At 47.7% G+C, this 24,456-nt stretch overlaps 1 protein-coding gene across 1 annotated transcript in view; it reads right to left on the bottom strand.

The window, feature by feature from the left end:
* NCAM2 (neural cell adhesion molecule 2) overlaps positions 1-24,456 on the bottom strand; it is a 455,107-nt gene that overhangs the window by 155,800 nt on the left and 274,851 nt on the right. Inside the window, exon 8 of the mRNA XM_066599100.1 lies at positions 2,283-2,428. Within this exon, the coding sequence (XP_066455197.1) occupies positions 2,283-2,428 (146 nt within the window). The remainder of the gene's footprint in view (positions 1-2,282; positions 2,429-24,456) is intronic.

The raw sequence follows: 24,456 nt of genomic DNA on the forward strand, positions 1-24,456 counted from the left end.
AATTTAGAATCATAGAATGGAGTTGAAAGGGACCTCCAGGGTCATCGAGTCCAACCCCCTGCTCAGTGCAGGATTTACTAAATCATCCCAGGCAGATGTCTGTCCAGCCTTTATTCGAACACTTCCATTGAAGGAGAACTCTCCACTTCCCATGGCAACCTGTTCCACTCATTGATCATCCTCCCTCTCTAATATCTAATCTGTGTCTCCTCCCTTTCAGTTTCATCCCATTGTTTCTAATCTTTCCTTGTGCAGATGAGAATAGGGCTGATCGCTCCGCAGTGTGACAGCCCTTCAGATATTTGTAGATAGCTATTAAGTCTCTACTTAGCCTTCTTTCTTGCTAGCTAAACATTCCCAGATCCTTTAACCGTTCCTCATAGGACATGATTTACAGACCGCTCAACATCTTGGTAACTCTTCTCTGAACTTGCTCCAGTTTGTCTGTGTCTTTTTTAAAGTAAGGTGCCCAGAACTGGACCCAGTATTCCAGATAAGGTCTTACCAAGGAAGAGTAGAGGGGGATAATGACCTCACGTGATCTAGCCTCTATGCTTCTCTTAATACATCCCAGAATTGTGTTTGCCTTTTTGGCTGCTGCATCACATTGTTGACTCATGTTCAGTCTATGATCTATTAGTACACCCAAGTCTTTTTCCCATTCTGTATGGGCTTTTTTCATTTTTCTTGCCGAGATGTAGGACTTTGCATTTCTTCTTGTTAAATATCATTCTGTTAGTCGCTGCCCACTGTGCAAGCTTTTCTAGATCTTTTTGAATCCTCTCTCTCTCTTCCCTAGCGTTAGCTATCCCTAATTAGCTGAATTAGGGGCCAGCGGCCGGATTCCGCAGCTAATACTGCCCATAGCCTTTTATGGAGAACAGCTGCTTTCTGCACACAAGTAGAAATCAACTGCAATTTCCGCTTGCGGCAGAAAAATCCCAGCACTCTCCATTTCTGTTCGGTTTCAGCCTGGATGGCTTCTATTGAAGTCAATAGAAGCTGTCCCCCCCCCCCCCCCGGCCCTTCTGAAATCATCATTGCGGAAAGGCCGCGAGATCCGCATCATCGCCTAGAAATGGAGCGGCATGAAGAATCTGAGAAAGTAAGGTCACTGGCACAGGGTCGGTTCCCGCTGCAGAATCCCAAATGCTGGATCCGACCCTGTCGTGTGCAGGAGGCCTTAAGGTGCTCTGGTCTGATGGTGCTCTAGTACCCTGTTGTACCACCTCTAGCTCGGATATAAGATGTGATACAGGTGGGCACAGAAACATACGGGTTCCATGAGAGGCAGGATATGTTGCTGTAGGATCCTAAACATATTGCTGAGCTGTCATTGTCCCTTGTACCACTACTAGAGATGCCCAATTGTTGTATGCCATGGCCCCCGAAGACCATCACACCAGCGGTGGGAGCAGTGTGTCAGTCCACAGCAAAAGCAGGATTTTCAGTGCCCAAACTAAACCTAGATTTGCTGCCGAAGACAACCCAGTTCCACTCCGTAGCAGTTCAGTTTTGTGGTTCATGACACCATACCAACAGAGGTGATGGGGGGTGATTGTGAAAGGTCGTACATGTAATGGGGGCCGTGAGACTAAATTTCTTTCAGTCAAGTGCCTGAAAATGGTTCCGACAGTCACAGGGGTGTAAGAATGGCGCCACTTGTCTCTGGATGGCAGACAACAAAACAGTTGGAGCTGCTGGTGCTTGTCGGACAATTAGACACTCCTCTCTACTAGTGGTTTGTAGGGGGTGTCCTGAGCCCTGTCGGCTTGTGAGCCCCCACACATCCACTGGTCCCAACACCCCTAACAGTCTGTACAGAACAGCCGGTGGGGGAAAATTCGTTGATACGACCATCCAGCTTTTCACATCCCAATAATGCGCCCCTCTCAGACTCTGGTAACGGGGTGAAATTTCTTCTCTGCATCCTAGAGGTGTCTAGTAGCCAACAAGCTCTACACAAGCGGAAGAAGAGGTCACTTCGCACAAGAAGCCTCCGAGAGCCTTTTATAGGCCAATGGTGAAACCACTTTTAGGGCTGTTCATCTAATCACCACAACTCTCATCATTCACCGATCTGTCTGAGATGGAACTGCAGGACAAGTTTTTCAGCGAAATGACAACTTCTTCCGGAGAATGGATGTTCTTTGGACAAAATATGTGTATATATATTTTGGGGGGGGTGGCTTTTGCTATTTTAATTCGCTGGCACTGGTGTAAATCAGCAGCAATACATTCACAAATGTCATGGCAAAATATACAATTGAGGAATCTCTCACCCTGTCTCCATCAGTGAAAGTCTTCCCATCGCTGGCTCTCTTCCATGTGATCTCTGGTATGGGTTCTCCTTCTGCTTCGCACGTCAGGATCACATGACCATTTTCAACTGTAGTCTCATTTTGCAATTGTATAATATGAGGCTGCACTGTTAAGAAAATTAATTAAATTACTGCTTAAATTATGTAATAGTGTTCCTTAGCAACAAGACTCCTAGGCTGGGAATCCAATCACCAATGTTTGTTTAATCTGTAAGCAACAATAACTGTAAATTGCATTTGCTATGTTATATTGCTTAATCAAGGTTACTGTCTGGACATTTATTTTTCTTCCACAGGGTTTTAAATTGTAGAAAACAAATTATGCAAAGAAATAAGTTGCTAAAAAATACATTTCTAGTTTATATATTCAACGATGCTGTTAATAATCCTAAAATATGTATTAATGTAGCAGAAGTGAGATTAGCAAATATAATGCAGCAGGTATGAAACATCGCGATAAAAAGTAGCTGAATTATCCTAGAAGTAAATGGGAAATAGTGCTTTACCTCTGCAGCGCCACCTATGGGAAAGTTGTTTCCCTACAAGCTAATATCCAACCCTCTAATAAGCCAAAGCAGAGTGTTCTCCATAAGGAAGAGGTAGCCATCTACGGGGAGTTGTTTCGGGGTTCTTACTCCTCATTAGCACATAGTAGGCTTCCAATAGGCAGGGTGATGAAGCTGTGATGGGGGTTTGGAGGGGTACAGTTTCTCTTTTTGGAGAGCACAAAATTGACATAAGTAGACCCAAAGGCCATGCAATACTTCTCTGTAAATTTGGTATGGAAACAGGAGATGGTATAATACGTCTGCAGCGCCACCTACTTTCCAAAGTGAATTTCCAAAGTAGAATTACAGGCAAAGCTCCACTTCATTTCAAGGAGAGCATAGCCTGCAATACCAAGCTTGGCCACTGCAGTGATAATGGAGCTGTCTGCTTCCTGCAGAAAGCAACTCAGTGCACAAACATCCCAACACTGTAAAAAGTTGATTATCGGAGGGCCAAGAAAACAGACCCGGCCAATCTACTATTGACGACCTATCCTGGGAATAAGCTATTGATAGTTTATAACTGGACAATTCCTTTAAGTCATGGGAAAAGCCCTTTAATAGTGCTTAATTATGGAGATTCACCAATAGGTTCCATGCTATGGATTGTCAACCAGTTGCTGCCTTATATAATTTTGTAGGAATGATAAAATATGTATAAAACTATAAATATAAATATGTTGACATAAAACTATAAATATTTATAAACTTCCGATTTTCTTTCCTGGTGCAAAAGCAAAAGCAATGTCTTCTGTGATTCTTCCCTTCCAGCAGATCATTTCACATTGTATAGCCGTAACACAGTATAATCCTCCAATTCTCCCGCTAAGGTTATAAACTCATAAGTCCTCAGTGATTTTTTTTTTTGTATTATCTAAAATGACATTTTATGTGCCAAAAGTGCTGGAAGCAATAGGACATTTCTCAAAGAAGCACTTGTGAAAAAAACGAATCACTGTCAAAATGTTATTTTCTTGCAATCTCTCAGCGTATAGATTTAACTTCCCAGATAGGATACGTTGTGTATAAATATTCCAGCGCTGCTTCCTATCATAATAGTAGAAGAAATGGATGGTTCGGAGCTAGTCAAAATTCAGCAGAGCTGTGTTGGGCATGTGGCACAACTCACTGGCCTCTATTAATACACCCCATAGAATAAAATGACAAGTCCACCCACATCTGCTCAGAATGATGTCAAATGGAATGGAGTAGATTGCACCTTTGCTGTCCGGGAAAGGACTGTGCTTAGTTATGAAACCTGCAAACCGCATGGCTGCATCTCTGACAGGTCTCTTAACCTTTATAACAAGCCGAACCTGACTGAATCTGCCAAAATATCTTTCTAAATGAAATCTGAATGCTCCAATTCCTTCCTGATAAACCTGCTAAAGCTAAATCACAATTGCAGGCGGAAGATGTGGGTGCTGGTCCTAAAGGTAAAGTCCCCTGGTGAAGCACCGAGTCATGACTGACTCCTAGGGTGACGTCACATCGTGACGTTTTCTTGGCAGACTGGTTTTGCCATTGCCTTCCCAAGTCTTTTTTTCCCCAGCTGGGGACTCATTTTACTGACCTTGGAAGGATGAGTCATCCTTGAGCCGGGACCACGCGGGGATTGAACCCACAACCTTCAGGTTGTGAGTGAGAGCTCAGGACTGCATTTCTGCTTCCCTAATACTCTGCACTACATGAGGCTCTTTGTGATGGGGTAAAAATGTGCAAACGCTGTATTACGGATCTATGTACTTGTAGATAGGAGGATCTAGGATAGGCAAAGGAGACACTTTGAGAGGCCTGAAAAAGGTGTTCTGGCAGGAATAGGCCCCGGCCGTGTAAGATGATCAACATTTCCTAGTCAATGTAGGTGGGCGATGGTGCCAATAGTCCCTCCTGGGCTGCATCAGGCCATGTTGGACCAGCTGGAGGCTTTAATGCAAATTGAGCCCATGATAGAGAGAATGCCCGTTAGGGTCAATTAAAAGTAATGTAATCTTGGGATGCCATCTTGCTGCTTGACAAACGATTAATGCAGCTGAACAGTAACAGAACTTGAATCCGGTTTACAGAATATACATATAAAGTTTGCCCCGATTATAGGGTGGCACACAAGCTCACTTTATTGGGAATAAGTACTCATACGGGTCCTTATGCCCACTTTTGGGCCAGTGGAAGAATAGTGGTTACCACCAAAAGTGTCCTTTCGTTGATTACGTTGCGGGAGGGTAGTATGGCAAGGTCAGTCTCTGCCATCTGAAAATACTGTCTGAGCTGATTCAGGAGCCCGGATGCCCATTTCTACCACAGCTGCTCCAGGCAGTATCCCTTGCTCCTGAGCATGCAGCATAGCTGCCTCACACTGACTAACTTCCTGTTCCTCCACAGAGACTCAGTCACCACACTATGCCCCCATTTAAAAGTACAGGAAAATATATATATCAACCAAACTTTGACTAAACTCAAACAGCACCCCTGCTACATAAAAATACATAATATGGAGCCCATAGACTGCTAAGGCATCAGACTGTTTGACCATGTGCCTCCAATTTTCCACAATAACTGTAGCAGGTTCTATTATATAGCTTTTAACTCTTTCCAATCCAATTTGTATCCTGGTTTTCCTAGGGGGCTTACTCTTTATCTGCCATTATACAACAGCGCTATATGCTGGCTAAAGCCAGTACTGCATGAGGTGACACGTTGGATAGGCTCCGACGACAGAGAGGCTGGCAATATATAGTAAGAGAACCCCGACGGACGTCTTCCAACATCGGAGCTGTACAGCCTTAAATCATAATGTCCTCAGACATCAGACAGTGGATTGGAAAGGGTTAATACATGTAGAACCATGGCCACTATGACAAAAATATAGTACCACATGGAAGGATCAAATAGTGGCATATGGAGTGCCTCTGGGCAGGGCCAGGATGCCCTATGGTGCCCTAGGGCACATGCCTATGGCGCCACCTTGCCACATTTGAAGAAGGGGTGCAATTTTACTGAAAATGGAAAGCTCTTCATCCACTCAGCTTTATATGCAACGAATGCTTTCATCAGTGATGGACACGTTCATTGCTACAGGAGGCCTGGGGAGCGTATCAAGTGGATATGGTCTACTGTATCACTCACCACTCCTCTGGGTACGACCATGCCACTTTGTCCTGACACTCTCTTCACACCAATGCTTCCAGACTGGCATCCAGAGCAGAGAAGGCAGCATCCACAACAGGAGGCGAGGCAAGTAAATATATTTTTTGGTCTGGTCTGACTAGTCAGAGATCCATATTAACTATGGAATTAGCTATGGAGGCTGATCCAGAGAGTGTGTGATAATTGTGAGAACTGATCTATAGTGGAAATTTATTGTGGAGATGGGGGTCACAAATACCTTGTCGGAGCCCAGCCTGTAGGTCTGAAGGATTGAGCAGAGATAACACAGATCGCTGTGTAAATACCATGTGCATGAGCCTTTAGCAATGGAAGGACATAAATGTTAATGCGATTATGCATGCGCACTACAGAGTGCTGTAGTTAGCTAAACGCTTGAATTTAACTTAGACAGTGCCATGAAATGAATGGAGTTGCAGAGCACATGCTCCACCGCTGCTCCATTAATTCAGGGACCTTTATGAATGGTTGTGGCCCCAGTGGTTGGATCCCCACTGATCATGTAGGGGATAAAGAGGGACATTTTTTTTTAAGACTGGCATTTTAAATGATGGTTTTAATAGGATTATCCCCAGTGCATGATTTACTCAATATATGAAGGGACTCCGCCTCTTCATATCTTAGGCCCGTGTTTCCCAAGGCACCCTAAAAGGTCATGTTTTCTGGATCTTCTCAGCATTGCACGGGTGATGTAATTATAGCACCTCAGACATTTCCACAGGCATCCTACCTATAGGACATGCTGAACACATGACCTGTTTGGGCGCCTTGAGGACTGGAGTTGAGAAACTCTGCCTTAGGCATATCTTGGCACCTCTATGCACCCCAGACATGAATGCACAACAGGTTTGAACTAGTATACATTTCTGGTATAATTCATGCCAGTTTCTGAATTAGGTGGGACATTCCTGCTTTGGTATTCTGTGTCCCGCTTTCCGCTGGGACCCCAGCAGGACAGCCATTTGTCCTGATTTCAGGACATCAGGTCGCCATTCTAGTGATTACCAGCCGGGGTCCCGCCTCCCCTAACCTCTTCGGTTCTGCAAGAGGAGAGGAGAAGGGCGGAGTCGCTGCTGCGGGCGCTCACTCTTCCACTCCCTGGAAGCACCATTGAGAGGAGCATTGGTGCTGTGAATATCAGGTCACTATTATTGCTGGGGATACTGTGGGGGTCACTACTATTGCTGGGGATACTAAGGAGGACACTACTATTGCTGGGGATACTAAGGAGGACACTACTATTGCTGGAGATATTGTGGGGTCACTATTATTGCTGGAGATACTGTGGGGTATCACTACTATTGCTGGGGATACTGTTGGGGTCACTATTATTTCTGGGGACACTGTGGGGGGTCACTATTATTGCTGGGGCTTCTTTGGGGGTCACTATTATTGCTGGGGCTTCTGTGGGGTGTCACTATTACTGCTGGGGCTTCTGCGGGATGTCAATATTATTGCTAGGGATACTGTGGGGGTCACTATTATTGCTGGAATATTGTGGGGGGGGTCACTATTATTTGCTTGTGTTGATATAGGGGAGCGCTAATACTATTGGGGTACTGTGGGGGGTCACTATTACTACTGTGGTTACTGTGTGAGTCACTTTTATTGCTGGGGCTGGTATAAGGGAATGCTAATACTACTGGAGTACTGTCGGGGGGTCACTATTATTGCTGCGGCTGGTATAGGGAGGCAATAATTCTACTGGGGCTACGATGGGGGTTACTATTTTTGCTAGGGCTGGTATGGGGGACACTATTACTACTGAAGCCACTCTGCACATGGCAGCGTACCTCAAGTTGACTTAGGGTGTATTTACACATGGGGGGAATTTCTGCTGCTAAAAAAACTGTCGAAATCTGTACATTGGGGTAAAATCAGCTGCAGATATGCAGTTGCACCCCTCCCTCCCCCCCCCCCAACCTCCTCCAACAGCTTCCCGTTGTCAGCGCTTTCCCAGCTTCCGTTTCCTAGCGGTGTGGTCAGGTGATGCCGCTACAGGCCACTGAGAACCAAATGCCTGGGAGCGCTAACAGTGGGAAGCCTATGCAGGAGGGGAGTGCCGCATGGTATGAAATCAGCTGATTTCCAGTCAAAATTTGCACCAATAGTACGTATTTTGACTGTTTTTTGGATGCAGAAATGCTGCGGAATTTGCTCCCCGTCTTTTTTTTGATCCGGCTCTGTACTTTTTATAACGATGGAGATAAAATCATATGTTGTGATAAGCCCCCCCCCCCCCCCCCCACCTACCACACCCCTCTGTCCTGCGTAGACCCTGGGAAAATCTGGTCACCTTATGTCAGTCTGTTGCGGCCCCTCCTAACAAGCTCTGTCCACTTTTTACAAAAGTGATAAGACTGAGGCAAAAAGCCCAAAAGTTGTACATTTTTGCACAAATTCCCACTTGCACTAAAAATTTATGTCCGTTTTTATGCCAGAAACCGGAGTAAAATGAATGTCCTCAAATGTCTTTTCACAGGATAAGCCCCTTCAAAGTTCTGATTGAACGATTTACACTTAAAGGGGGACATGAACAACAACAATAATATCCCCGGGCCTCGAGTCATTGAGTCGTGTTTTACAATGTAGAGGTGATTTCGAAAATGAAGTAAATCCAACAAATGTCATTTTTCCCCAAACAGGATTTTCTCTGGTGTGACTTTGGACACTTCGGAATAAAACGTGATCTTTTCAGTGAATGTTTTGCAGGTATTTGAGTGATTTTTCGCTATAACATGTTGCTAATAATACAGCAGGCATCTCATAACCAATCTTGCCTCAGTTTCTTCGGAGAATGGATATAACACACTTTCGAAATCACCTCTTCAAATGTTCAATTCTCCTCCTGTGCTTCTAATTCCCCCTAAGTGGTTTTCACACTTCTTCGTTCTGATTAGCCAATCTGTATTAGTATGGGAGTATAATGCCACAGAAGAAGACAGAGTTGTCTTACAGGGAAAGTTGGGCAACAATTCATATAAATGCTGAACTGGCAGCTATTAGGCAAGCCAAGAAAAGGGAGAGCCATGGAACTACTCAATAATCATGACTTTTTATTGTTCTTTTAGGACAAATGTTTTTATATTTCTGTAGAACACAGGGGTAGAGCTATAATGGACGCAGAAGATGAGGTCACACCTGGGTCCTGGAGTGTTGGGGGCCCATATGGTCTCTTCCCCATATAGGCAGACTGATGCTATGAATGAAGAGTTATAGTTGGGGGCCCATTAGATTGTGCATTGGGGCCCAGCAGGTTGAAGTTACACCTCTATTAAGACACAATATTTATAATTGTCTTTATAAGTGCAACAACAATAACAACCACTTTCAATACACCATAACAAGGTTATATTGAGTAGTAGGGTGATATAGGGTGATATTGAAGTAACATATGGGGGTACCCTTCCTCCTATTTTACAACCTTCTTCTATTAGCCAAAGCGTAGAGCTGCAAACAAATAGCAACTATTGCACTGGTAGACATGGTCATCAATATTTTGCATGACGGGTTATTTACTTCCTGCATGTGGTACTGCATATATGGCCTGTCACAACTTTCCAAAATTCACCAGGCTAGCTTCAATTTAAAGAGAAAAAAAAGAAAAAGTTATCTTGATGAAAAACTTAAAAAAATACTTTAAAAAGTTGTCCAGTTATTAACTATTGATGGCCTATCCTTAGGACAAGCCATTAGAGATGAGCGAACGTACTCGTCCGAGCTTGATATTCGTGCGAATATTAGGGTGTTCGGGATGCTCGTTACTCGTAACGAACACCATGCGGTGTTCTGGTTACTTTCAGTTTCCTCTCTGAGACGTTAGTGCGCTTTTCTGGCCAATTGAAAGACAGGGAAGGCATTACAACTTCCCCCTGTGACGTTCAAGCCCTATACCACCCCCCTGCTGCGAGTGGCTGGGGCGATCAGATGTCACCCGAGTATAAAAGTCGGCCCCTCCCGCGGCTCGCCACAGATGCCGTGTGAGTTAGTGAGGGAAAGTGCTGTTCTATTGGAGTTGCTGTAGGGAGAGTGTTTGTAGTGAGTGTAGGTTTCAAGAACCCCAACGGTCCTTTCTAGGGCCAAATTTAACCGTGTGCAGTACTGTGCTGGCTGCTGTTAGCAGTGTTGCATTTTTTTTTCTTTCAAAAAATCGTCTGTGCAGAGCATTGCACCCGCCATTGATACTACAGGGACAGAATTGTGTAGGCAGGGCCACAACACAGTTATTGTTCATTGAATATCCGCAGTGGGGCCTTCCCTTTGCAAAAAAGCGAAAAAATTATATTTGGCCTGCCTGTGTCAGTCCTAAGGTCTCCGTGTACGTGTGTGCTGCGTGGAGAACGTACAAAAATCAAACGCAACCAGCTACGGTTTACTGCAGGCTTGCGCCATTGTCTTTCCTGACTGGCAAATACCTGCTCTGCCAGAGTTAATAACTCTGCTACACTAAAGTTGTGTGACACTTTTTCAGGGCCACACCACAGTTATTAAACGTATTGTTCATTGAATATCCGCAGTGGGGCCTTCCCTTTGCAAAAAAGCGAAAAAATTATATTTGGCCTGCCTGTGTCAGTCCTAAGGTCTCCGTGTACGTGTGTGCTGCGTGGAGAACGTACAAAAATCAAACGCAACCAGCTACGGTTTACTGCAGGCTTGCGCCATTGTCTTTCCTGACTGGCAAATACCTGCTCTGCCAGAGTTAATAACTCTGCTACACTAAAGTTGTGTGACACTTTTTCAGGGCCACACCACAGTTATTAAACGTATTGTTCATTGAATATCCGCAGTGGGGCCTTCCCTTTGCAAAAAAGCGAAAAAATTATATTTGGCCTGCCTGTGTCAGTCCTAAGGTCTCCGTGTACGTGTGTGCTGCGTGGAGAACGTACAAAAATCAAACGCAACCAGCTACGGTTTACTGCAGGCTTGCGCCATTGTCTTTCCTGACTGGCAAATACCTGCTCTGCCAGAGTTAATAACTCTGCTACACTAAAGTTGTGTGACACTTTTTCAGGGCCACACCACAGTTATTAAACGTATTGTTCATTGAATATCCGCAGTGGGGCCTTCCCTTTGCAAAAAAGCGAAAAAATTATATTTGGCCTGCCTGTGTCAGTCCTAAGGTCTCCGTGTACGTGTGTGCTGCGTGGAGAACGTACAAAAATCAAACGCAACCAGCTACGGTTTACTGCAGGCTTGCGCCATTGTCTTTCCTGACTGGCAAATACCTGCTCTGCCAGAGTTAATAACTCTGCTACACTAAAGTTGTGTGACACTTTTTCAGGGCCACACCACAGTTATTAAACGTATTGTTCATTGAATATCCGCAGTGGGGCCTTCCCTTTGCAAAAAAGCGAAAAAATTATATTTGGCCTGCCTGTGTCAGTCCTAAGGTCTCCGTGTACGTGTGTGCTGCGTGGAGAACGTACAAAAATCAAACGCAACCAGCTACGGTTTACTGCAGGCTTGCGCCATTGTCTTTCCTGACTGGCAAATACCTGCTCTGCCAGAGTTAATAACTCTGCTACACTAAAGTTGTGTGACACTTTTTCAGGGCCACACCACAGTTATTAAACGTATTGTTCATTGAATATCCGCAGTGGGGCCTTCCCTTTGCAAAAAAGCGAAAAAATTATATTTGGCCTGCCTGTGTCAGTCCTAAGGTCTCCGTGTACGTGTGTGCTGCGTGGAGAACGTACAAAAATCAAACGCAACCAGCTACGGTTTACTGCAGGCTTGCGCCATTGTCTTTCCTGACTGGCAAATACCTGCTCTGCCAGAGTTAATAACTCTGCTACACTAAAGTTGTGTGACACTTTTTCAGGGCCACACCACAGTTATTAAACGTATTGTTCATTGAATATCCGCAGTGGGGCCTTCCCTTTGCAAAAAAGCGAAAAAATTATATTTGGCCTGCCTGTGTCAGTCCTAAGGTCTCCGTGTACGTGTGTGCTGCGTGGAGAACGTACAAAAATCAAACGCAACCAGCTACGGTTTACTGCAGGCTTGCGCCATTGTCTTTCCTGACTGGCAAATACCTGCTCTGCCAGAGTTAATAACTCTGCTACACTAAAGTTGTGTGACACTTTTTCAGGGCCACACCACAGTTATTAAACGTATTGTTCATTGAATATCCACAGTGGGGCCTTCCCTTTTGCAAAAAAGCGAAAAAATTATATTTGGCCTGCCTGTGTCAGTCCTAAGGTCTTCGTGTACGTGTGTGCTGCGTGGAGAACGTACAAAAATCAAACGCAACCAGCTACGGTTTACTGCAGGCTTGCGCCATTGTCTTTCCTGACTGGCAAATACCTGCTCTGCCAGAGTTAATAACTCTGCTACACTAAAGTTGTGTGACACTTTTTCAGGGCCACACCACAGTTATTAAACGTATTGTTCATTGAATATCCGCAGTGGGGCCTTCCCTTTGCAAAAAAGCGAAAAAATTATATTTGGCCTGCCTGTGTCAGTCCTAAGGTCTCCGTGTACGTGTGTGCTGCGTGGAGAACGTACAAAAATCAAACGCAACCAGCTACGGTTTACTGCAGGCTTGCGCCATTGTCTTTCCTGACTGGAAAATACCTGCTCTGCCAGAGTTAATAACTCTGCTACACTAAAGTTGTGTGACACTTTTTCAGGGCCACACCACAGTTATTAAACGTATTGTTCAGTGAATATCCGCAGTGGGGCCATCCCTTTGCAAAAAAGCGAAAAAATTATATTTGGCCTGCCTGTGTCAGTCCTAAGGTCTCCGTGTACGTGTGTGCTGCGTGGAGAACGTACAAAAATCAAACGCAACCAGCTACGGTTTACTGCAGGCTTGCGCCATTGTCTTTCCTGACTGGAAAATACCTGCTCTGCCAGAGTTAATAACTCTGCTACACTAAAGTTGTGTGACACTTTTTCAGGGCCACACCACAGTTATTAAACGTATTGTTCATTGAATATCCGCAGTGGGGCCTTCCCTTTGCAAAAAAGCAAAAAAATTATATTTGGCCTGCAGGCTTGCGCCAATTTATTTCCTGCCTGGGAAATCAAATCACTGGTAATACAGCATGCTGAGGGGTAGGGGTAGGCCTAGAGGACGTGGACGCAGCCGAGGACGCGAAGGGCCAAGTGAGGGTGTGGGCACAGGCCGAGCTCCTGATCCAGGTGTGTCGCAGCCGACTGCTGCGCGATTAGGAGAGAGGCACGTTTCTGGCGTCCCCACATTCATCGCCCAATTAATGGGTCCACGCGGGAGACCTTTATTAGAAAATGAGCAGTGTGAGCAGGTCCTGTCCTGGATGGCAGAAAGTGCTTCGAGCAAGCTATCATCCACCCAGAGTTCTGCGCCGTCCAGTGCTGCAAATCCGAATCCTCTGTCTGCTGCTCCTCCTTCCTCCCAGCCTCCTCACTCCACTACAATGACACATGCTCAGGAGCGGGAACACTCCCAGGAACTTTTCTCGGGCCCCTGCTCAGATTGGGCAGCAGTGGTTCCTCTACCACCAGAGGAGTTTATCGTCACTGATGCACAACCATTGGAAAGTTCCCGGGATGAGGCTGGGGACTTCCGGCAACTGTCTGAAGACCTTTCAGTGGGTGAGGAGGACGATGACGATGAGACACAGTTGTCTTGCAGTGAGGTAGTAGTAAGGGCAGTAAGTCCGAGGGAGCAGCGCACAGAGGATTCGGAGGAAGAGCAGCAGGACGATGAGGTGACTGACCCCACCTGGTGTGCAACGCCTACACAGGACAGGTCTTCAGAGGGGGAGGCAGGGGCAGCAGCAGGGCAGGTTGCAAGAGGCAGTGCGGTGGCCAGGGGTAGAGGCAGGGCCAGACCGAATAATCCACCAAGTGTTTCCCAAAGCGCCCCCTCGCGCCATGTCACCCTGCAGAGGCCGAGGTGCTCTAAGGTCTGGCAGTTTTTCACAGAGACGCCTGACGACCGACGAACAGTGGTGTGCAACCTTTGTCGCGCCAAGATCAGCCGGGGAGCCACCACCAACAGCCTGACCACCACCAGCATGCGCAGACATATGATGGCCAAGCACCCCACAAGGTGGGACGAAGGCCGTTCACCGCCTCCGGTTTGCACCGCTGCCTCTCCCCCTGTGCCCCAACCTGCCACTGAGATACAACCCCCCTCTCAGGACACAGGCACGACCGTCTCATGGCCTGCACCCACACCCTCACCTCCGCTGTCCTCGGCCCAATCCAGCAATGTCTCGCACAGCACCGTCCAGCCGTCGCTAGCGCAACTGTTGGAGCGCAAGCGCAAGTACGCCGCCACGCACCCGCACGCTCAATCGTTAACCGTCCACATAGCCAAATTTATCAGCCTTGAGATGCTGCCGTATAGGGTTGTGGAAACGGAGTCCTTCAAAGCTATGATGGCGGCGGCGGCCCCGCGCTACTCAGTTCCCAGTCGCCACTACTTTTCCCGATGTGCCGTCCCAGCCCTGCACGACCACGTCTCCCGCAACATTGTACGCGCCCTCACCAATGCGGTTAGTGGCAAGGTCCACTTAACTACGGACACGTGGACAAGCACAGGCGGGCAGGGCCACTACATCTCCCTGACGGCACATTGGGTGAATTTAGTGGAGGCTGGGACAGAGTCAGAGCCTGGGACCGCTCACGTCCTACCCACCCCCAGAATTGTGGGCCCCAGCTCGGTGGTGGTATGTTCGGCGGTGTATGCTTCTTCCACTAAAGCACCCTCCTCCTCCTCCTCCTCCTCAACCTCTGTCTCGCAATCTAGATGTGTCAGCAGCAGCAGGACGTCGCCAGCAGTCGGTGTCGCGCGGCGTGGCAGCACAGCGGTGGGCAAGCGTCAGCAGGCCGTGCTGAAACTACTCAGCTTAGGAGATAGGAGGCACATGGCCCACGAACTGCTGCAGGGTCTGACAGAGCAGACCGACCGTTGGCTTGCGCCGCTGAGCCTCCAACCGGGCATGGTCGTGTGTGACAACGGCCGTAACCTGGTGGCGGCTCTGCAGCTCGGTAGCCTCACGCACATGCCATGCCTGGCCCACGTCTTTAATTTGGTGGTTCAGCGCTTTCTGAAAAGCTACCCACGCTTGTCAGACCTGCTCGTAAAGGTGCGCCGGCTCTGCGCACATTTCCGCAAGTCCCACACGGACGCTGCCACCCTGCGCACCCTGCAACATCGGTTTAATCTGCCAGTGCACCGACTGCTGTGCGACGTGCCCACACGGTGGAACTCTACGCTCCACATGTTGGCTAGGCTCTATGAGCAGCGTAGAGCTATAGTGGAATACCAACTCCAACATGGGCGGCGCAGTGGGAGTCAGCCTCCTCAATTCTTTTCAGAAGAGTGGGCCTGGTTGGCAGACATCTGCCAGGTCCTTCGAAACTTTGAGCAGTCTACCCAGGTGGTGAGCGGCGATGCTGCAATCATTAGCGTCACCATTCCTCTGCTATGCATCTTGAGAACTTCCCTGCAAACCATAAAGGCAGCCGCTTTGCGCTCAGAAACCGAGCCGGGGGAAGACAGTATGTCGCTGGATAGTCAGAGCACCCTCCTGTCTATATCTCAGCGCGTTCAGGAGGAGGAGGAGGAGCATGAGGAGGATGAGGAGGAGGGGGAAGAGACAGCTTGGCCCACTGCTGACCGTACCCATGCTGCTTGCCTGTCATCATTTCAGCGTGTATGGCCTGAGGAGGAGGAGGAGGATCCTGAAAGTGATCTTCCTAGTGAAGACAGCCATGTGTTGCGTACAGGTACCCTGGCACACATGGCTGACTTCATGTTAGGATGCCTTTCTCGTGACCCTCGCATTCAACGCATTCTGGCCACTACGGATTACTGGGTGTACACACTGCTCGACCCACACTATAAGGAGAACCTTCCCACTCTCATTCCCGAAGAGGAAAGGGGTTCGAGAGTGTTGCTATACCACAGGACCCTGGCGGACAAGCTGATGGTAAAATTCCCATCCGACAGCGCTAGTGGCAGAAGGCGCAGTTCCGAGGGCCAGGTAGCAGGGGAGGCGCAGAGATCAGGCAGCATGTACAGCACAGGCAGGGGAACACTCTCTAAGGCCATTGACAGCTTTCTGGCTCCCCAGCAAGACTGTGTCACCGCTCCCCAGTCAAGGCTGAGTCGGCGGGAGCACTGTAAGAGGATGGTGAGGGAGTACGTAGCCGATCGCACGACCATCCTCGGTGACGCCTCTGCCCCCTACAACTACTGGGTGTCGAAGCTGGACACGTGGCCTGAACTAGCGCTGTATGCCCTGGAGGTGCTTGCTTGTCCTGCGGCTAGCGTCTTGTCGGAGAGGGTGTTTAGTGCGGCTGGGGGAATCATCACAGATAATCGTACCCGCCTGTCAACCGACAGTGCCGACAGGCTAACACTCATCAAGATGAACAAAGCCTGGATTTTCCCAGACTTCTCTTCTCCACCAGCGGACAGCAGCGATACGTAAGCAATACGTAGGCTGCACCCGCGATGGAAGCTACGTTCTCTCTCACCATCCAAAACGGGGACATTTCTGCTTCATCAATCTGTGTCTAATATTCCTCCTCCTCCTCCTGCTCCTCCTCCTGAAACCTCACGTAATCACGCTGAACGGGCAATTTTTCTTAGGGCCACAAGGCTCACTCATAATTTTTCTAAACAATTTTTATATGTTTCAATGCTCTTAAAAGCGTTGAAACTTTAACTTGAACCAATTTTTCGTTAAACTGGGCTGCCTCCAGGCCTAGTTGCCACTTAAGCCACATTAACCAAAGCGATTAATTGGTTTCACCTGCCCTCTTGGTTGGCCATGGCCAATTTTTTTGATGTACATTAGTACTGTTGATTCAGCAATTTTTGTGGGCCCTCGCCTACAGTGTAATCAAATGAATTTTTAGCCCACCTGCATTACAGCTGACGTTACATCCGCTGTGTTGGGCAATGCAATGGGATATTTTTGTGTACCGCCGGTGGGTTCCAGGGAGCCACCCATGCTGTAGGTGCACACGGAGTCTAACCTACGTGTCCACTTGTAAAGAACCCCAGTCAAACTGGGGCATGCAGTGTGGGCCGAAGCCCACCTGCATTAAGCACAACATTACTACCTCAGCTGTGTTGGGCAATGCAATGGGATATTTCTATGTACCGCTGGTGGCTTCCTGGCACCCACCCATGCTGTGGGTCCACAGGGAATTATAAATGCATCTGTTTCCACTTGTAAAGAACCCCAGTCTGACTGGGGCATGCAGTGTGGGCCGAAGCCCACCTGCATTAAGCACGACATTACTACCTCAGCTGTGTTGGGCAATGCAATGGGATATTTTTGTGTATCGCCGGTGGGTTCCAGGGAGCCACCCATGCTGTCGGTCGACAGGGACTTCACAATAGGGAGTTGTACCTGCCTGTGTCTATGAATTAAAAAGCCCGGTCTGACTGGGGCATGCAGAGACACCTTGACAGAATGAATAGTGTGTGGCACATAGGTTCCCCATTGCTATGCCCACGTGTGCAGCTCCTGATGGCGGTGGCACAGGATTCTATTTCTCATTGCTTCTGTACAGCATTGTGGGCTATCGCCCCGCCCCTTTTAAAGAGGGTCGCTGCCTAGCCGTGCCAACCCTCTGCAGTGTGTGCCTGCGGTTCCTCGTCATGGCAGACGCACTTCTAAATAGACATGAGGGTGGTGTGGCTATGAGGCCAGCCTGTGGCATGAGGGCAGCTGAAGGCTGCGCAGGGACACTTTGGTGTGCGCTGTGGACACTGCGTCGTGCGGGGGGGGGGGGGGGGGTTGGGCAACATGTAACCCAGGAGAAGTGGCAGCGGAGTGTCATGCAGGCAGTGATTGTGCTTTGTTGGAGGTAGTGTGGTGCTTAGCTAAGGTATGCCATGCTAATGAGGGCTTTTCAGAAGTAAAAGTTGTTGGGAGGGGGGGGGCACTCTTGCCGGTATTGTGGCTTAATAGTGGGACCTGGGAACTTGAGATGCAGCCCAACACGTAGCCCCTCGCCTGCCCTATCCGTTGCTGTGTCGTTCCCATCACTTTCTTGAATTGCCCAGATTTTCACACATGAAAACCTTAGCGAGCATCGGCGATATACAAAAATGCTCGGGTCGCCCATTGACTTCAATGGGGTTCGTTACTCGAAACGAACCCTCGAGCATCGCGAAAAGTTCGTTCCGAGTAACGAGCACCCGAGCATTTTGGTGCTCGCTCATCTCTACAAGCCATCAATAGTAGATCATCAAAGGTCTGCCGCCTGGGCCCCCACTGATAAGATGCTTGCTGGGCTGTTGTACTTGTGCATGGAGCTGATTTCTAAAGGAAGCGGACAGCTCTGTTCCAACTACAGTGGCCAGGCTTGGTATTCCAGGCAAAGTTCCTATCCATTTCAATGGGAACCTTGCCTGTAATACCAAGGCTGGCCACTGTAGTGAGAAGAGAGCTGTCTGCTGCTTGCAAAAATCTGCGAAGTGGATAAGTTGATCAGCCCAGAGAAAAGCTGATTGGCTTGGATCTCAGGTGTCAAATCCTTGCTTATCTACTATTGATGGCCTATTCCCAGGACTGGACAACCCCTTTAAGTTTTCTTGTTACTTTCTGCAGCTGAAAATAACCTGCAAAGCAACCGAGAGATGTTAAATGACCCAGAGCTTCCATGCTGCTCATCAGCAGATTATAGGCTGTTTTATGCTAGTCTGTATTCTTCAAGTCATTATTAGGCCACAGACTACTATAACCTGATACTGCGGTTTAGTGTCAGATTCATACGGAAACCACAGGAAATTTAAAAAGGCTACGGACATCTTTTGGGAGCAATTGTTTCACTCCATTGCATGTATTTTGGGCTGATAATCTTTTTTGCTATAGGGTTTAATTAAATATTTAGCGCTGTTTGTCTTCTGCAGCTTCTGTATATCACTGTGTATAAACTGCACTCTAAGACTCCTTTCACACGAGCGCATAAATGGCGCGTTTTTACGCCCGGACATATATACGTGCCCATGAGAGACATTAATTTTCAATGCACTTATCCACACGGGCGAAAATACAGCACGTAAATACGCCGGCAGCGTGAAAAATAGAACATATACGCAGCCGGCGTATATACGCTCAGCCAAAAGATAGTTCTGGAACTATCTTTTGGCCAATATACGCCGGCGGGTCCTATAGACTCTTATGGGAGCAGGGAAAGAGAAGGGGGGGCATTTTTGGAGCGTCCAACGCTGCGAAAAGCTTACAGGTGCCTCTATATAGGAACTGCAATGCATCCCGAGGATTTTGGCAGAGCGAGGGATTTCCGGGGTGCAGCATATCTTTTCACAAAAAACGACTCTCGAAGTCGTGTGGATGAACAAGAAAACGTTGGCCGTGATCACAGAAAAACGCCCTTTCAGTTGCTTATATGGAGCGGGCATGAAAACGTAAAAACGCTGTCGCCATTTATGAGCTTGTGGGAAAGAAGCCTAAGCCTCAGTAGCAGCTCCGTCAGTGCGGCTGGACAGACGGCGTAGGGTCCTTTTACATGGGACAAACTGTCGGGGTAAATGCCCTATGGGTCAGCCCAGCAATGATCGTTCTTGTGCTTTTACACAGGAACGGATCATCACTAGTGAATGGAGGCTTTGCGAGTCGGGGATCATTCCGTCAAACCCGCCTTAAATCCCGATAAGACGGCAGTCATTTATAAGCTTCTGGAAGAGAACAGAAACATTTTTCAAGTATCTAGCAACCCTTCTAAAATAATTCGGAGGAAGTAGCAATTGTGCAGAAAACCCCAAATGCAAGCAAGCAGAATTCTTTGCTCTACTTTCTCCGATACAAATTGTTACTACCAGGTCTCTCTCCCATGGCTGTCGGAGTTTTTACGGCGCTGTAAAAAACGTATGAACAGGCGCACAAATCTAACATTTGTGCGCCCGTTCAGATGGCCCAGGATCGGTGCAAATACACCGGGGCCACAATGCAGTTGGGTAGGAAAGAGAGAGCTTAGCTCTGTTAAGCTATCTCCCCCTCACAGGCTTACCTCCTCTCTCCTTGCCTCTGGTTGTTTGCAATGGGAGGGGGCGGAGCTATGCTCCGACACTCTAACCAGCCCTTATCTGCAGCCAGCAATGGGAGAGGTGGGGTGAAACTTAACTCCACCCCCACAATGCCCCCTCCCATTGCAAACAGCCAGAGAAGAGGAAAAAAGGGGTAGGGAGTTTAGTAGTCATGCTGCTAAACTCCCTCCCACCTCCCTTCTCCACCTGCTGTCATTTGCTTCTATAGGAGTCTATACAGTGGCTGACGTATTCCAGCCGGGAAGATAGTTCCAGGACTATCTTTTCTGCCCGGCGCTATATTGGTCGTCCGGTCACTTTTACTCTGCGGGAATACGAGTGTGTGATCTGATGCATTAGAATTCAATGCTAGTGTAAATCGACCGACCATGAAAACGGCCGCCGATATACTCTCGTGGTAATAAGCCCTCAGGTTGTAAGTCAACTGTATCACTTATGCTGCATTGCAGTTTTTGCGATGACCGTTATAAACTTTTTGTAAAACTTACACTACTGTTCATTAATTTTAATTCACCAGCCCAAGTAATCACTTTTTCAAAAATGAACAAAATAAGCAGGTTGGGAGGAATATGGAGGCATTTAGACAAATAGATAGTTGATCACTCTTAGGGCTCATGTCCACGGGCAAAATAAGAATTAAAATCCACAGCAGATTTTTACTCTTCTCCTGCCCGCGGATCCGCACCCCATAGGGATGCATTGACCACCCGCGGGGTAGATAAATACCCGCGGATGGTCAATAAAAGTGATTTTAAAAAAAATGGAGCATGAAAAAATCCGGACCATGCTCCATTTGCGTGCGGGTCTCCCGCGGGGACGGCTCCCGCGGGCTTCTATTGAAGCCTATGGAAGCCGTCCGGATCCGCGGGAGACAAAAATCAGATTTTACTCACCCGCTCCGGTTCTTCTCTTCGCCGCGGCGCCATCTTCTCTCAGTCGCGGCTGGATCATTTTGCTTCGGGACGGCGCATGTGCGGGGCACGTCACCGACGTCATCCTGCACATCCGCCGAGCCGAAGAAAGAAGATCCGGCCGCGACGCAGAGAAGATGACGCCGCAGCGAAGGAAGTATCCGGAGCGGGCGGGAGGTGAGTTAATTCTGATTTATTCTTATTTTCAGCCCTCATGTCCGCGGGGCAGGAGGGACCCGCTGCAGATTCTTCATGGAGAATCCGGAGCGGGCCTGATTTTCCCCGTGGACATGAGGCCTAAAGGTTTGATCCTTTGATAACAGAAAAAATGAAGGACATCAAGACTAATTGCATTTGCAGATGTCATAGTACAAAGGTACTACTGAAAATTCCACAGTCTTCTAGCACAAATTGTGCCAAAATCCTGTTTTACATTTTTTGCACCACATACAGCATCTATTTTGGGCACTTTTTCATCACATCCAGCGAAGGAGGAAAGAGAGAAGGGGCCGCGGTCTAAATGTGACATTGTGTGTTTGACTCAAAATTTGGCGGAAACTAAGCCAACAAATAGGTTGCAGGAAGTTACTCTTCACAGTCTCAGGGCTCAGTCACACTAGCGCCGGTGCGCCCGTGCTACTGCACGAAGAAGACGGCCACACTGCAGGTGCGGACAACTTTCCGCACCGCAGGAAGAAAGAACACATGACTGGCAAAGGAGCAGGTCACATGTTCTTTCTTCCGGTGGTGTGGAGAGTCGTCCGCACCTGCAGTGCGGCCGTCTTATCCTGCAGTAACACGGGGGCAGGAGCGCCCGGATGCGCCCGTGTGACTAAGCCCTGATGATGTGCCATATTTCTCATCCAGCATAAGCAATTCTGATAAACTGGCATAAATATGCAACAACTTTAGCAACATCGAGTGACATTTGATTAATTTGTCATATTTTAAACTGGAAGGGAAGAAAAGCTGCTTGAAAAGCGACATCAAAAATTCCCCTGCTGATAGATTCCCCCTAGTATTAGTAAGCCGGGCCTGCGAGTACAAAACGTGGAGCGTTTATCATCAAGGGAATTTTTGATGCCAGTTCTCTAGCGGCCTTCTTTCCCTTTTCCAGCTTAGAATACGATAAATTTATCACACGCGGTGGATACATTAGTTGCATCTTCAAATACATCTACAGATGTGGTGTCAAGTTATACGACACCCAGCGAGCGACTGGAGGGAGATTGCAAAAAAATTACCACTTTTTAATAACGCTGCATGTTGTATGTAAATATCTCTAAAAACTTCACTGCCCTCAAACTCCGCCCCCTTTTCTAGACACTTTTGAAAAGTGGAGTAAAGGTGCTCTCGCACAGGCGATAGCGAGTTGCACCCGACATTCTTGGGTGCAACTCACATGGTATAGCACATCTCGTCCGTGTGCTGTGAGATGTACGGGAGACCGCAGTTGAAAATAAAACATGCTGCCATATTTCCTTTCGCACAGCATTGCTATGAGAGAAAAGCCGATCATGTAAATAGACCGGTTGTAAATAATGAGTTACATTTTCATGCGGGTTTTGCGCGTCTTGCAATGCATAAAACTTGCCTGACTTTCCAGCCCTTGTGAATGCACGCATAAAAACTTAACAGGATTTTCTCACGACTTCACAGACATTCTATCTTTCCTGGTTGCTGCTGATCAGGAAATTAAATCAGAATTCTAGTGCGGTCTCAGTAATAAATGTGCCCCAACACGTTTATTTGCATTATTTGTGGTGTATTGGGTTGCCCGTCCGGTGTCGGTATTTTTTTTTTTACTGGCCTTATTACAGGCTGGTATTTTCAGAGCCTGCACTGCCCCCTAGTGCCGGTTATCTCTCCTCCGGCAGGGGAAACACAGACCTGCAGAGCCAACAGCTTCCAGGGCCTCCGATGATGTCATGTCATGTGATACCCGGTGTGGGAGGAGTCAGGGATCACATAACCACTGAGGCTAAGTAAATGTAGGACTCTGCAGCTGTGTGTGTGTGTGTGTGTGTGTGTGTATGTGGTGTGTAGGGTGTAGGGGTCAGGATTGATGTAGTGGAGCTGTCTGTGTTGGAGCTGTGGGGTTCTGGATGGATAGATGGATTGAGTGAGTGGAGTTGTGTGTGGGGGTCAGGATGGATGTGGTAGAGCTGTGTGTGTGATGTGTGTGGGGGTCAGGATGGATGTAGTGAAGCTGTGTGAGATGTGTGTTGGGGTCAGGATGGATGTAGCAGAGCTGTGTGTGTGTGATGTGTGGGGATCAGAATGGATGTAGTGGAGCTGTGTCTGTGAGATGTATGGGGGTCAGGATGGATGTAGCGGAGCTGTGTGTGTGATGTGTGTTGGGATCAGAATGGATGTAAGGAAGCTGTGTGTGTGATGTGTGGTGGTCTGGATAGATGTAGTGGAGCTGTGTGTGTGATGTGTGGGGTCAGGATGGATGTAGCGGATCTGTGTGTGTGATGTGTAGAGGTCAGGATGGATGTAGCGGAGCTGTATGTGTGATGTCTGGGGATCAGGATGGATGTAGTGGAGTTGTGTGTGTGTGATGTGTAGAGGTCAGGATGCATGTCCGGCCGGCCCTGCAGTGACAGTGTCGGGCCCAGAGGAGGAGAGCAGAGGAGCAGTAGATGCGGTATAAGGTATGCACCATGTACTGCATGTAATCTTGTATGTTTAGGTGGTATACGTTATACCAGCTGTACATATAATGACATACAGGACATATCTACCTTACATCAGCATCACTATACACAGGGGAGGTATATCTCCTGTATATAGTGATATGGACCATGTTGGGGTAACCTGGGTATCTCATGTATATAATTATATATGTGTAGATTGTATGCGATGCGAGCGTCTGCAGCGTGTTCTCGCGAGTAGATGATGTGTAAATCACACTAAATGTCATCTACTTGCGAAAACACACTGGCCTGGATCCCATGCATGCGCACAGCAGCTGGATGGGATCCAGGAGATAAAGGAGGGAAAAATGCTGGGATAAGCCACGCCCTAGGTCACACCCCCTTTTTTACCATGGTCGGCATTTTTTCGTGACAAGGGTGGCAGCCCTAGTGGTGTATTGAACTTAATGTGCTCACTGCGTATAGCCTGTGCAGTTTTTGTGTGTAGAAGGACTTAAACAGATGAGCGTGATGTTGTCTCTTTTTGCGGTCATGAAAATCACAGCTGCATGATAGGATGAGACGAAGCCATTGTTTTCAATGATTTCATTTCCACTATCGGTTTGCTTGAGCGTTAATAGTGTGCCCGAGAAAAGATAGGACTTGCCCTACCTTTCTCGCACATAGTTAATAGTACATGCAAGAAAGATAGACGGGACATAGCTTGAAAGGTAAAAAAAAAAATGTGCATGTGCCTGTGTGAGGAAGCCCTAAGGGTGGCCTCACATGGGCATATGCGCACATATGCTCGCTATTGTGAGGCGTATATGTGGTATGCAGGGCACATGA

This window comes from Eleutherodactylus coqui, chromosome 4 (genome assembly GCF_035609145.1).
Source record: "Eleutherodactylus coqui strain aEleCoq1 chromosome 4, aEleCoq1.hap1, whole genome shotgun sequence".
In the NCBI taxonomy this organism is placed as follows: Eukaryota; Metazoa; Chordata; class Amphibia; order Anura; family Eleutherodactylidae; genus Eleutherodactylus; species Eleutherodactylus coqui.